The sequence below is a fragment of the Balaenoptera ricei genome, chromosome 7 (assembly GCF_028023285.1).
Source record: "Balaenoptera ricei isolate mBalRic1 chromosome 7, mBalRic1.hap2, whole genome shotgun sequence".
In the NCBI taxonomy this organism is placed as follows: Eukaryota; Metazoa; Chordata; class Mammalia; order Artiodactyla; family Balaenopteridae; genus Balaenoptera; species Balaenoptera ricei.
This window is the reverse complement of record NC_082645.1, coordinates 35,393,437-35,408,068: the sequence shown is the minus strand read 5'-3', so window position 1 is coordinate 35,408,068 and position 14,632 is coordinate 35,393,437. Positions and strand designations below refer to the sequence as shown.

At 46.3% G+C, this 14,632-nt stretch overlaps 1 protein-coding gene across 5 annotated transcripts in view; it reads left to right on the top strand.

Annotated features, from left to right (window-relative positions):
• The first annotated feature begins 308 nt into the window (after positions 1–308).
• Positions 309–14,632, top strand: part of ZEB2 (zinc finger E-box binding homeobox 2) — a 127,649-nt gene continuing 113,325 nt past the window's right edge. For 2 of the 5 annotated variants that reach the window (XM_059927791.1, XM_059927788.1), the window contains exons 1-2: positions 309–751; positions 3,333–3,474. In XM_059927791.1, the coding sequence (XP_059783774.1) occupies positions 3,402–3,474 (73 nt within the window). In that variant the 5' untranslated portion in view covers positions 309–751; positions 3,333–3,401. Of the gene's footprint in view, positions 752–3,192; positions 3,475–14,632 lie in introns of those variants that run through there. The other 3 variants (XM_059927793.1, XM_059927790.1, XM_059927789.1) reach the window with 2 other exon arrangements.

Here is a 14,632-nt window from a genome sequence, read left to right as displayed (position 1 = left end):
CAGAAGCCGTGCTGAGAAATCCACACAATTTAATGTGCATCTCAAATCTGGTCATTAGAGACATCTGTATAAGAAGAGGCGATCTGGATTGAGGAACCGGGATCTTTCCCTTTAACTTTCGCCCCGTAGAGTTCTCCAGTTCTGTGAATGGTGTGCACCGTTTTCCTCCCTGTACTCTGTAGGATTTAGTGATGAGGATAATGATGCCAAAGGCTTGACGGGGGGGGGGGGGGGGGGGGGCGTGGAGAAGGGAGGGAGGGAGGGAGGCGAGAGGGAGGGAGAGAGGAAGGGAGGGAGGTGGAATTTCATTTCTTCCACTAAAGCGTTTGCGGAGACTTCAAGGTATAATCTATCCCAGATCCTTTCCCAGAGAGAAACTTGGCGATCACGTTTTCACATGATGCTCACGCTCAGGGCGCTTCAATTATCCCTCCCCACAAAGATAGGTGGCGCGTGTTTCAGGGTCTCTCTCTCTCCTACAGAAAAGAAAAAGAAAAAAATGTCATTAGAAGAGGCGTAACACGTCAGTCCGTCCCCAGGTTTGTGTTTCCTGGAGTGGCCGAAAGAGATCAGTTCTAACCTGCTCCGCAGGAATAACGGTCCTGCCTCCCGACACTCTTGGCGAGGTTTTGTACAGTTTGCTCCGGGAGCTGTTTCTTCGCTTCCACCTTTTTCTCCCCCACACTTCGCGGCTTCTTCATGCTTTTTCTTCTCACCATTTCTGGCCAAAACTACAAACAAGACTTCGCAGGTAGGTTTTTTTTTTCCCCCTTTTCTCTCTTTTTATTCCTTTTCGGCATGGTCATCCCCCACCCTCCTTTTACGATTTTCTCCTTTTAAGTGGGGATGTGAGTCTGAAGTGAGGAGGAGTGTCTGTGGGTAGGAATTTCAGGTGGGTTTAGCTCCTTTATGGCAAGCTTTTCCCAAGAGTGACTTCTTCGATTTCTCTTGCACTCCCTCTCTCTCTCTCCTTCCTTTTCTCTTTTTTCCTCCCCCAAATAATTTGCCCTGTACCTGCCCATTCAGGTAACCAAAGGTGCCTTTTACTACCCAGCCTGGGAAAAGTTTTCTTGAGAACTATGTGGTTGGAATAAAAACTCTTCAAGGGGAGAGATTCTGCTCTATTTTCACGTCTAATTCCAATTCATTGTATTCAGCAATTAGAACTTGGCAAATACCTGTTAATAATTACAAAACTTGATGGATACAAACCTACCAAATTCGGGAGCAAGTCTTTCTCTTAGATATGGCAGTCCAACCTTTCCCACTGAAGAAGGCTGTTTTCTAAGTAGAAAGTTGCCTGTTTTTGTCTGCTTAGCGAGTTTCATTTCTTTATTTCATTCTTTGTGTGTGTATGTATGTGAAGTAACACCTCACTTCTGTGATGATAAATAAAGAAGTGAAAGTCCTCATGGAACTTGAGTCGTTTACCAAAGTGGGGAGGGGGGGAGTCACTACAGCTGGGAAGAAAACTGCCGTCCGGATATTAGGGTTGTAAATGAAGGATAACTTTTGAAATTGTATTTCAAATGGCAAAGTATTAATGATATAGACATGGATTTCACAGGAGACACAGACACACGAAAATATCCCATTCCACACTTTGGCACTGAAAAGTCGAGAAAGAGAGCAGGAGTTCCCAGGAGCAGTGGTGAGCCCCGCTAACATGAATGTGTTTATCTCCCACCTTCTTATATATTTTACATGCTCCCCCTATAATGATGAAGGCAAGATTACTAACTCCAGAGTTAGAAATAACAGGCAAAGCTAAAGTTTACAGCACAAATGCCCTGTCTGTCCCTCACACACACACATGCTCATAAAACTAGCAGCTTACTTTATTAAACATGTATTTATATGCAATCGTGTGTCTCAGCATGAATACAGACAGGCCAGCTGCTTCCTCCCAGACACTTGTGTGACCACTGCTTTATTTCAGGATTTTCCCCAACAATTTCAAATCCATAGGAGAGCCAAGAAATAACAAAATGTGTCAAACTTAAATTAAAAGTCTCCCACTATGCCTAGGTTAAATTCAAGGTGCTTTCTAAATCATCCACTTCCCCTTCTCTCTGCCGCCCCCCAGCCCCACCCCTCTCAGCAAATGTGTGGAAACTGATACTCACTTTCCAGGTTTTCCGCAAAGCTTCTAGCACAGGAGACAATAGGTGCGGGGCGTGGGGACTGAGTGTGTTCGGCAGAGAAAGGGTTAATGGCCCTTGTGTTACAGTTTGCATCTGTTACATCTTTTATAGCCCCCTGTTTAAACTAATCCTCGAGGCACAGCATCTTCCCAACCTCCACCGAGTTGCAGGATTCTCCTCCTCTCTTGCCTGCCTCCGAGGTTCCCCTTCTCCAAGTTTTGACAGTTTCAGCTGAAAAAATGCAGCGCCTCTCTCGATTTTTAGGTACAAAAGTTTCGAAGCCAGAAAAGGATACGATCATTTAGTCGAGCTTAAAAGTATTGCCGTATAGCGATTGGACTTTCTCTTTCCTTTCTTGAGGGGAGAAAACAATTTTCTCCTGGAACTCTTTAAGGGAACTAGGGCGGGGGAGCATGGGTGTGAGTGAGGTGGGGGGAAATAAGTAAATATTGTCAAAGCGGCGAAGGTGGCGGCGGCGGTGGCGGCGGCGGGGGGGGGGGTGCTGGGGGGAGGGACAGTGTCCGAAGAGGCTTATAATTATATTTCTTATTGCGGCGTGAAACGGGAAATCCTAATTTGGGGGCGGGGGTGTGAGGGGGAGGAAGAGACAGTGCCTCGATCAACTCCGACTGGGGAGGGGAGGGGACGCGGGGCGAGTGGGCTTCCTATAATTACTATTATCAATTTGACCGAGTGTGCTTCATCCGGGAGTTGTTTCGCGTTGTTTGTTTGTTTGTTTGTTTGCTTCCTCGGGGGAATGGGGGAGGGGGTGAGGGGGGGGGAGACAAGATGAGAGCTACAGAGAGCCTCGCCTCACCCCAAGTTCCCGAGCCGGGCTGAGGACTTTTCGGAGGAAAAGGTCCGCCTAGCCCTGAGCCAAGCAGCCTTACTGTACCGCCGTGTGCATTCCCTCATACGGTCAGGAGTTATGACTCATTCTGAAGATGTAATTCTTGTCTCTCTGATCCCCTCGCGGGTGCAACACACCAAACAGTAACAAACACAAAGCGCCTCGGGGCCAAGGCTGGGGGTGGGAGGCGGGGAGGGGGGCCGCCGGAGTTTCGCTTTGGCGTTGGGGGGGCCGCGGATGGGTGCTCGCCGGGGCCCTGGCCCGGCTCCCCTGGGCGGCCCGCGCGCGTCTCAATGGGCGCGGGCGATGCCCACATTGTCGCTGTGTTTGGTTGCTAGATCGAGCCTGCGTGCTGCCGAAGCAGGGCGCCGAGTCCATGCGAACTGCCATCTGATCCGCTCTTATCAATGAAGCAGCCGATCATGGCGGATGGCCCCCGGTGCAAGAGGCGCAAACAAGCCAATCCCAGGAGGAAAAACGGTAAGAAGCGGCCCGAACCAAACTTTTCTGGGCCGCTCCGCGGCTCCAGACCTGGGGAGAAGGAGGGGGAAAGGGAAAAGCAACCGTGGCGGCGGCGGCGGCGGGCGCCCAGGGCTCGCGGGCGAGCCTCTCTCCGCGGCCGGCGCCGGAGCCCGGCGCGCGCGGCGACTGGACGGGGGGCGGGGGGGGGGGGGGAGTTGGGGAAGTGCCGGGCAAAGTGAGCGTCGGGCGCCGGGGGGCTGCGAGCGCTGGGGTCCGGCCGGGGCCCAGCGCCCCCACCCTCGCCGCCCTCTGCGCCCCCGCCCGCCCTCCCTCCGCCTCCGCCTCCAGCTCCACCAGCGCCCGGCCCGCCGGCTCTCCGGCCGGGCTGCGTGAGCGTCCGGCGAGGGCAGGGCGGGGGCCCGGGCGACGGGTCGCGCGGGATCCCCGGGGCGGGGGCGGGGCGGGGGTGGCAGAGGGACTGCGAGAGCGGGAGAGGGGCCCCGGGGCTGTGCCTCCGGCAAGGCTTAAAGTTTCTATGCCGGAGTCGCCCGGCCGCCTCTCAGTACGCCAAGTAACGGTCCGCGGGCAGCGGGGCCCGGCCGGGCGCGCCGGGACCCCGGGGTGGGAGGGACTCGGCCGGTCCCGCGCGGGGTCCGGCGAGGTCCACGCGGGCTCAGGGGCGGGTGGTTCCTCTCCAGCGGGCGCTGGCCCCGCGCCGGGGGCTGGCGGAGTCGCAGAGCGCAGGGAGACTTTTCTGGGCAGTTTCGACATGGTCAGGAGTCCGTTATCCAGGCTGAGTCAAGAAGGAGGAAGGAGGTGCGGGTGCAAGGGGGACACGCAGAGCAGAGATGGGAGATCAAAGGCGTGACAGCTTAGTAGGTCCACCTTAGAAAGAGTCAGAGAAAGAACAGAGTGAGAGAGGGAGACAGAGAGAGAGAGAGAGAGAGAGACCCCCTAGGTATTACCCCCAAACAAAATCGTGGGAATAAAAGAGAAAAGTGATTGGCAAGAGCGCAGAAGGCGCCTGGGGGAGGGGAGAGAGCTGGGGACCGGAGAGGGTGCCGGGGATAGCTGACGGAGGATACTGAGTTTAAAAAAAAAAAAAAAAAAACCAACCCCCCAAAACAAACAAGAGAACTAGCGCCAGCTCAGACTGGGAAAGGAAACTTCTCACTCCCCTCGCTCTCAGCCCGATCACCCGGCGCGGGGCCGCGTTGACGCTCCCGAACTGGACGCGGGGACGCGGCGCCGGCCCGGCCTCCGGCCTCCCGCAAGCCCAGCCCGCGCCTCGCGGGGACCACCGGGGTCCCCTTGGAGCAACTTTCCTCTAGGGAAGACAATTGTGTGCGCCCCCGGCCTGCCCCTGAGCTGCGCGGCGCGGTAGGGGGCTGCTGGGGGCGCAGTGAGGGGCGCTGGAAGGAGAAAACACAAAGACGAGGGAATTTTGATTAGAGACAAATGATGCTTCTCTCTGTCTCTGTCTCTCTGTCTCTCTCTAGGTTTCGTGTGTGTGTGTGTGTGTGTGTGCGCGCGTGTACGTGTGCGCGTGTGTGTCTTTTGCTTGTTGTGGTAGAGGTGTCGAGCCATATGGGGGAGTGACAGAGGAATTTTAGTCAGAAACTGTTCGTTATGTTATCCTGCCTTTTCCCTTTGTGCTGCCTTTGATCTATTTGCTTGGCTTAGTATTACAAAAAAACAAGTACAATAATATATTCCGAGCTGCTTCCCCAAGATCCAGTTCAGGCTGCCTCTTTTTAAGTCTCTTTCTCCCTCTCTCTCTCTTTCTCTCTCTCCCTCTCTCTCTTAATTTAATTTTTTCTTCACTCTAGTGTCTGGCATTATTTAAGGTGGTCCTTACACTGGAGACCTTCCCTTCCCCATCTCTGGGTAATTTAGTAGACACTAAAATTACACCTAGTGCCCCCCTCTCCTCTCTTGTGTTTCCTCTGTTCCTTTTATTAAATGTTGGTTATTGATTTTCTAAAATCAATGTCTATTGTGGGGCTTTTTTCCCCCCTTACAAGTATCTAAAGCACATTGCTGATCAACTGGATAACAAAAGCTTCGTGTCAAGGAGGCTTTTTTCTTTTTCTTATGTTAAACAGTCATTTTTTGAGAGAAAGGAAAATAAGATTTAAAGCAAGGTTCCCAGAAGTGTTCTTTTGCAGGAGAGACTATTTAGAATATTTGTTTCTTCTTGTCTGCCTCCTCCAACCCCCTTCGGGATTTTGCCACTGTTGACCAGCCTGGCCTCGGCAGTGAAGTCGGGCCAGAGCCCAGGTCTGGAAAAACAGAATGCTCCAGCCTTCCTGGGAGCCCTGGGGCGGGGGCTGGCAGAGGGGGAGGCCTACTGGGGGCTTCGCAGGTGGAACAGAGTGCCAGGGAGGTGCTCAGCCGTGGACACTGCTTGGTGCTCAGAAATGGACACCATTTCCCCTCCGCCCAGCCACTAACTTGGGAGAAGCCTCAACACTCCGAAGTGGAAAGTTGAATTGCACATTTTAAAGGCATTTAGCCCAGACCCTGCACATTTAACAGCAATAATTATTTCCCAATAGTCTGTGGGAAAACATGCTGTGTATTGGTTACTTGTCAGTATTTTGCTTTGGGTTTAATCTGACTGAGCAATGTCCTGGTTTTGAGAAGCAGGTAGAAGAGTTTTTTCCCCTCTTTTTTCATTTTCTTTCTCATCAAGCACATATCCAATGCCTTTCCCTTTGGGAATTGCTAGGATTTATCTGAACTGAGTGGATTTTTCTTCTTTCCTGGATTCATGGAAAAGATGTCACTTTTGAGCTTGTGTCTTTGCTGATAACACTAAATATGATGATGCTTATCAAAATCATATAGAAATTCCTGGAAAGGAATAATGGTACTACTAATCATAGAAGTAGAAGCTGCGTGGGGAAAAAAGAGAGAGAGAGAGATGGTCATCCAGGAAACTAGAATGGCACTTTATATAATTTTAATGAAGTCAACAGTGTATATATAGACTAAGGCGACAAGGAGATAAAACGTGTAAAGCAGTATGTGTGTGTTTGAAAGGCTGGTCAAGAACGTGGGTTAGAAGACGATGCTGTATGCGATTATTAAAAAGCAAAGGAGAAGGAAGCAGTTCAAGGAAAACAAATATACAAAGAGAGAAACAAGAATCTAAAATCCAGCCTTCAAGATTCTCAGGCTAGCAAGATGCCTGGCAAAGACAGTGCCAGCGCCAAGTTAATCCATAGCGGACAGTCTCCTTTCCCCCACATGGAAAGGATGAAATCTCTTCCCAGAAAATAAGATGTGCAGGAGGGAAGGGGGAGAGGGGTGAGGGGGAAGGAGGCAAAAAGCAAGTTGCCCGAAGACAAGAATGTGTGTCGGTTTCAAGAAAGTTCAGTCAGATGATCTTCGGTCGCCTGACTCACTTTGTAATACTTTCACTGAAGCTGGAGAGGAGGGGGAAAACCCAGCCCCCCTTTTCATTCCCCTGATTATACCCCACTATCTCCACACAGCCTTCGAGGCAGAAATGAGCACTTAGGAGCGGGAGAAGCCCGGCGGCTGCCTGCCACTGGGGCGGCCCGGTTGTAACTTGCAAAGTTTGTTGCTTTAGCCCCTGATTCGGGCTTGGGCTCCTGGGGATGCTCCGGCTACCCTCCTGCCTCCTGTGGAGCCTGGGAAGATGGGCCTTCCTCCCCAGCCCATCACCTCCCAGCATCAGCCTCTGAAAAAAAATCACACAGACACATTGCACGTTTTCACAGAAATCAAACCCGGAAACTGCTTGTTTCAGAAAAGGGAATGAAGTTGTCTTTTAAATGAACACTGAATTAGGAAGAGGAAATGGCAGAAAGAAAGAAAAGTTAAATTTGATTTTTCTTCAAAGTTTCAGCTAAAGGGTTAGGCATTGTATGGTAGAGTGGGGGAGGTTTTTAACCAATGCCTTTGGTCTCTGATTTTCAGTGGGAAAGAAAAGGGATAAAGTTGGATGTTTTCAGGGCTTTAGATCCTAGAGGAGAAACAATCAGATGAGCAGAAATGATTATCCCTGTTTAAGATAAGCCCTCACTCCCTTAACCACTTCCTGAAAGGGAGTGGAAGCGCTGGTGGTGGTGCTTAGAGGCGGTGGAGGACCGAAAAGTTGTTCCCTTTTCAGAGATGCTTAAAGGAAAAGGAAAAGAAATGCAAGCAGCCCCTTCTTCAGGATGTGGCTCCTGTCTCTCCTTTCCGAGAGGTGAAGTTGGCATGGGGCGGCCGTGAGTCAGAGCCCCTCAGTACACTCTGAGGCAGGGAAGTTTCCTTCGGATTGCAGTCGGTTCAGACTTGGTGATCCTTGCAAGTGTGGAAATCTTTTGCAAGTAGCTTTCTTATAAAGTTGATGAGGTTATAAGGAGGCTGTTTTGCTGACTCTCAAAGCACTCAGAGGCAGTTTATGTGGCAGGTACCAGCTCTGAGGGCGCTCCAAAGATATCGGTCTCCATCCTTTTCTCTCTGTGAAGAGCTTCTGCAAGTTTTGTCATGCTGCACACACACTAGGCTGGGGGCTATGTATCTAGACTGATCTATTTGTTTTATTTTGGTTTGTAAAAATTCAGGCAATTGGGGTAGAAACATGCCTTCCTTCGTAACAGAGCCAGCAGCCTGCTGGCATCCAAAGCGTGATTCTCCACCCGGGGTAAGGGTGGGCTAAGGATTTTAAACTTTACATTATTTCTCTGTTGCCACATAAAGATAAATTCACGTCTTCAAGCATTTATTTCCAAATACGAATAAAGCCAAGATGAACGTTCCCCAGTAAACTGCCATGTCATATGTTTCAGGTGCTTCCTCTCTTGCTTGCTTAATTTACTCAAAGTAAAGAAAATTCCAAGAGGTTATCAAAGACCCTAATGCCGTATTAAGAATCTTTCCTGGGAAAAATGTGTGTCTACCCTGAAGGTAGGAAAGGAGGGTGTTGCTAGCTCTCTAAGCAGTGCCGCGTTTATTCCAAGATGTGGGAGATTCTCTTCCTTACAGCAGTTTTTGTCATCTGCATTCTTCCAAGGCTTTTAAAGGTGCATTTTCTTCCGTGTGAAAGAGAACTCTTTGTCCTTTTCCTCTCCAGCACCGTGGCTTCCCAAGGTAGACACACTATTTTGTGCCTGTCACAGAGAGAGGGAGTGCAGGTTTGCAATGCTCACAGACAATTGATTGTCTGCCCTAATGTGTTTCATTTACATGTTTATAACGTCAATGGTGCTGGGGTGTCCACTGTACCATTCATTCCCGCATTCCCACAAGGGGGCAATTGTCTGAATGGCCAAGTCAGACACCTTTTTGATTGCTCTTTGGTTGTCTTTTTAGAGCAAAGAGATAAAGGAGGAAAATCTGTGATGCAGAAACACTAGTTGAAAATATACAGAATTAAATGTCACCACAAAAGCAGATGTTAACGTAAGCCCAAATATGCTTTTTAGGCAAGATGTGAAGGTTGAGAAAAATAATTCAGAGCAGAGGGAAGGATGATTTAAAACCAATAAATATAGCCCTATTCCCCCTCCCTATTTCTTTTCTTTCTTTAGCAATCAGAAGATGAAATGTGATTTTCCTTTTCACTTTTAAGCCTTGAAACATCTAGGCACCTCTTCATGACTTGTATGTTTGCTGTGATTTGTGAATTTGTATACATTTACATAGCTCTGTTTATGCCAATAGCATCAGCTTACCAGTTGGAAAAAATCTATTGAATGACTATTTGGGCTGTGGGGAGTGTAAACTTTTAAAAAGTAAGATCCAAGTATTTCTTCATCAAGCCTTTTTAAAAAGGCAAGCACTAATAATCAGCAGACTCTGTGGAAGTCTTTGCCTTAATAGCTACGTGCCGAATACTTTCATCGTGACAGTCGTGTCAGAGTGAGAGCTCTCAGGAAAAGTGTAACTCCTAGTCACAAAGTAAATAAAGAATTTCGTTTTAAGGTGTTCTGTACTGTTTTTATACTGTGTGTGTGTGTGTGTGTGTCTCATGTTTCCTCTGAGGGAGGTGAGAGGAAAAACCATCCACGCGTGTGTGTTTTGGCTTTTCTCTTCACGCAGTTCTCCCCTACATATTATGCATGTATGTAGCACACAGGAATACACCTGCTTTTTAAAAAAAAAAAGATTTCACAGTTCAGATGGTGCCTGGCTGGTTCATTTAGGTAATACAGCTATTAGAAGTTGGTCTGATTTCGCGTGTGGTCCATAAGGAGAGAAAATACTAACTCTTGTGGCATCTGGTGGGAGGTAAACACGGGGTGGGGGGGCGGAGGACTTTTATAATTTTGCAGGAAATTGGGGAGGAAAACAAAATCGCCAGTCTGTGAAAAGATTTTTGCCTCTCCGGGAAGACACACACAGTAGCTGCACCGTTAGCTGAACCCCTGACACGGCGGTCTTTTGAATGCCTTAGGTATGATTTCACTTTCGCTCACATCAATGCTGACCTGAATGCCTTTCATATCTGATCCGCTGTGTCTCTCCCAGTAAACATCCCCTGAGGGGAGAACAAAGAAAGGAGCTCTTCTTCTTCTTAATCACAATTCAGCCCTTTCACCGCCGGCAGGCTCCATTTGCATTCTGCCACAGAAAGCCAAGATGAAAAGAAAGAGAGAGAGAGAGAGAGAGAGAGAGAGAGAGAGGGTAGTAGCTGAGTAAAATAAGTGAGGTGTTTGTGGCTGTTTGTTGGGCTTTCCCTAGTTACCAGCCTTATATAGTTGATGCTTAACCAGGCCCTGTCCCTCCTGACAGGCATATAGTGTTACAAGATGGCATGTCTGTACTATTCATGGCCACCCGCTCAACACTTGAGGTAAAAAGTGTCAGAGAAGGATCAGATTCTCCCCCAGAAGCCTGTTAGACTTGGGTCAGGTGTGTGGACTTCCCACTCTGGAGTGCTGCCTAGTATTTGGCTCTTATTGTTTACCTTAAGGCCAGGGAGGCGCGGGCCCTGGGGGTGGAGGGGAGCTGGGGGGCGAGCTGGAGAGCTCAGGAGGGGAGAAGGGGGAGAGTCTCCAGAGGCCCTGGTCTGCTTTCAATGATGGGTGTCTGGCCCGGAGAAAAAGGGAGAAGTTGCTTACACCCAGCCTGAACGCACTGATACATCTTCAGGAAAACTGGAAAAGACTTTCCCATTTTTCCCCCTGACTTTTTATGATAATTCATATTTTCAAATGAAAGGGGAAAAAAGCCAAGAAAGAAACTCTCAAATGAGCCAAAAAGGAAAAAAAAAAATTCTCTGAAAAGAATTTTAGGGGGAAAAGTTGGTCTATTTTAAAAAGCTTTGAGGGCTGTAAAGTGCCACGTTTTTCACACCTTCTTCATACTTTTTTTTCAGATTTTTTTAGTATGTTTAACATTTGTGAGATGACAGCCTTTTTGTATCTCAAACTGGATGCTTCAAGATTTGTAGGGAGGGGTTGGTGGTATTCACGTTCTCTTGAGAGAGAAAGTTTATGCCTAAAGGGCTCCTTCTTACTGGGAACTGTTTAAACCCTTGCAGGCGAACCTGTCAGGTTTTACTCTGTTATTTGCCTCCATTTTCAACATGCAAAAGTAACATGCAGTTAATGGTATTTGAATGAGACCACAGCAAGAGCAGAAACCTCTCGTGACAACTTTTCAGCTACATTATCTTGCTCCTAAACTGTCTTGTCTTTTTTTTTTTTTTTTCCTTTCTGAAACCACTTTTAAGATACCAACAGTTTTTTCTTCAACAATTAGATTAAGCATATAATATGGGCACACACGCACACACACGCAACTTTGGATGTGCAGTCGCTTCAAACAGCAGAGTGAATAACTGGAAAGGGGGGGGGCTTTTGCGATAGTCATTGTGACAGATTTCACTTATAAGAGCAAAACTAGCAGAGATATTAGAAGTTGTACACGAGCATGTGACACAGATTCCTGGTTTTTTTTTTTTCTTTTTCCCAGAAGATTTACAGAATTTACAAAAAGAGATTATCCCTACACCTTCCACCCCTCCTATCCACCCCCATGACCCAAGCAATGAAGGATTTAGGCAGATTTACTTCAGTAAACACCTTTGGACACTTGGGGGAAAAGTGGGAGTCTGTTTGCAAAAGGAGGCTTTTGTTAAGTGAGGTACCGGGATAATGCTTCACCAGGCAGCTGGGATATGAACCTACCCAGCAATGCAGGAACACTCTTTAACTCTTTGAGTGCCTGGCCCTTTGCGCTCAGCAGATAAAATCCTGGCTTTCCAAAGACACTCAGAATTCTGGCTCTAGCAGTTTGTTATTCAGACAAGTCTTGTAGACATGAAAACTGTTCAAGCTTTTAAGACAATGTGGTTTAATTAGATGAGGTGGACTTACATTGCTCATAAGCCCTCCAAATGGTGGTTTATAATTGGCAAGGGAAAAGAAAAAAAGAAAGGAATCGAGGCAACACATTAAAAATTCCAGGAAATACTTTAGAAAAGTTATTTTCATTTCCAGCTTTTAAGATATTAGACTACGGTAGCTAGAGGGAATGAAGCAGCTGGGGCCTCTCTCCTTACTATAAAAGACACCAGAAGTTTGTGATGAAGAAAGGGGTTTCAGCTGGAAAAGGTGTAGAGACCAGCTCGGACAGTGACATTATCGCAACCCTCGCATCTCTTCAAGGGGGGAGTGTTGCCTATCTTTAGGAGCTTGGGAGGTCATGTGAACCTCAAGATTCAGGGCCTCAGGGAGGCTGTTACCAACTTGAGACTTTTCAGAGCAAGCAGAGAGACATTTCCAAGAGGAAGGAGTTAATGGTTATTTTTTGCTGGGCATAAGAATAACTTTTCAGGTGTTGCATTTGGGCTTAAATAAGATTGCCTTATTTAGTTTCGAAAAAGAGTGGAGGTGTCAATGTTCGAGCAGCCACGAATGTGTGAGAAAGTAAAGGGTATGAGACATGACAGAATTAAAGGTGTTTGCTATGTTGTTACACCGTGTGTCAGGCTGCAAGCTCCCTTTGTCACAGCCTCCTGGTGATTTGACAGCGCAGATCTACTTCCCTTCTAGGTGAGACAGCATTTTTCAACTGGAGTTATAAATATGGTACCCCCTTCGCTTTGCACCCAGTCTCCCAGATCCGTGAATCCTATTGGAAAGCATCTTGCCCTGAGACACAATGAACAAGTGCTGTATACAGGGGGCTGTGCGCTCGGGGGCCGGGCATCGCCAGCATCACAGTAGCTGGCATTGACTGTTGTTTGGCAGGAAGGTCTTTTGCCAAATCATTCAATAATTAAGTTTTATGTTTTTTGTATGAATGACCAAGCATGCAGTATTCCTTTTCAAATCAAAGGGAGGCTTAAAATTACTTTCTGAACACTTTCAGACCATGGTCAGGTCACAGTTTGGGGGCTGAATTAAAATGATCTCATTCATGATCTAATTGAGGTTGGCAAAACCTTAGCAGTAGCAGGAGTACATAAATATAAATCAAAGACCAAAATTTAGCAAATCATATCATTTGCTAGAAATCTGCTCATGAATTATTCTCCGATTGCCAACCCAGAAGTTAAACTTTGTCTCCCCTCCACAATGGTAACTGCGCATATATTTTCAGGCTCCTGACAGGAAAGTTAGAGAGGCTGAAAAGAGAAATGAGAAGGAAGATGATCAACGTCTCATCAGATATTGTGTGTTTGTGACCCAAGAAAGTATGAGAGCTAATAAAGCCATGTACATTACCGTGGAGGCTGCAGTCTGGGTTAGAAGTTATTTGGGGCTTCTGAAAACCAGACTTTGGAAGAGCAAGCAGCACATAAAGGCATGGGAGGGTAGCAAACATTTGAGAAAGATCTGATTGAACTTTGCTTTCTTTTTTCAATTGAGGAATGTAATCATCATAGTGATTCCTGATTTTTTTCAAACAAATTTAGTTCTATTACTGAGCTGAGTCGAGAGGATGAGATTTGAAGTAGTCGTTAGAATCAAAAGACAGTACACAAATGTTGGCGTACATATTTAAGGTGCTTTTCATTCTTTTTTATTTTTTTGAACATTACTATAAAATTAAAACTCCAGATAATTTTCCTTATAATCCATGGGATTAAATGCCATGTTCTATTATATGTAATCCATTTTTAGTTGTTCTTCATTTTTCTTGGTTGCCGTGTGTTATTTCAGCTTAAACCCACACACAGTCTAAACTGGAGGAGACCTAATTCTGAACTTCAGTATTTTGAAGTTAACATTTTTAAGTCCCACTTAAATGAAGATATTCTTTCAAGCAAACAGTAAACACAGAACTGGTCAGTTTAGCAAACTTTATCACAAGAGCAAATACATGAAGGTGTGTTTTTAAATCATGATGATAAAGGAGAAGCATTTTTAAATAATCTCAGATGATGGAGGTGAATAACTGCATTCTTTTGGGAACAGGTAATTGACATTAATGATTTCCTGTGACAAAAAGGCAAAACATATCCTAACATAAAAAAGTATAATGGATTCCTCCTTAACATTGCTAATATAGCAATATAGTGATTTTTGTTCTTTATATACTGTTAAGTATTTCCTTTTATAATCAACTCTGGGAAAGAAAGGTACTCCTGACAAGGTAATAGACACCCCCCTCCCCAAAATAAGTAATCAATAACAGATCGACAGATTAAGATATCATGCTATTTAAGATCTGAGATTTTTTTCGCTCTCTTAAATGAATGAGTAAGTTTAAAGGGATCTAGTGTCCAAGTGATCTACAAATGTAGTAGATAGCTTTCACTGTTTTTAATTTTAAATTGTGTTATATATCTAAGTAACTGTAATCAAGGAAACTTTGCATTTTGCCTATTCTTGGAGGTACCTAAGTTTCTATTTTAGACACAAAGCACATCAGTGGAAGTGTTTCACATCATGAGATTTCTCAGTTTTAAGAGGTGAGGTTTATATATAAAGAACTCAGTAAACCGTGTTTTCATAATAAATAAGCCCATTAAAAGGGGAGAATCTCTAAGCAAAATGGTTGTCCTCTAAAGATTTTCCATCACCTTTGCTCTGCTGATGGGAATTTGAAAACTAAGTACAGCCTATGTGCACACACACACAGATGCACCCTAGGGCCCCAACTCCAGGACTTTTTCTCTTTAACTACAATTTTATAGCTTGTGAGTGAGATACATTTAAGCAAAAATAGTAGAGGTGAAGAATTAATGCAGACTCCTGTTTAGTAG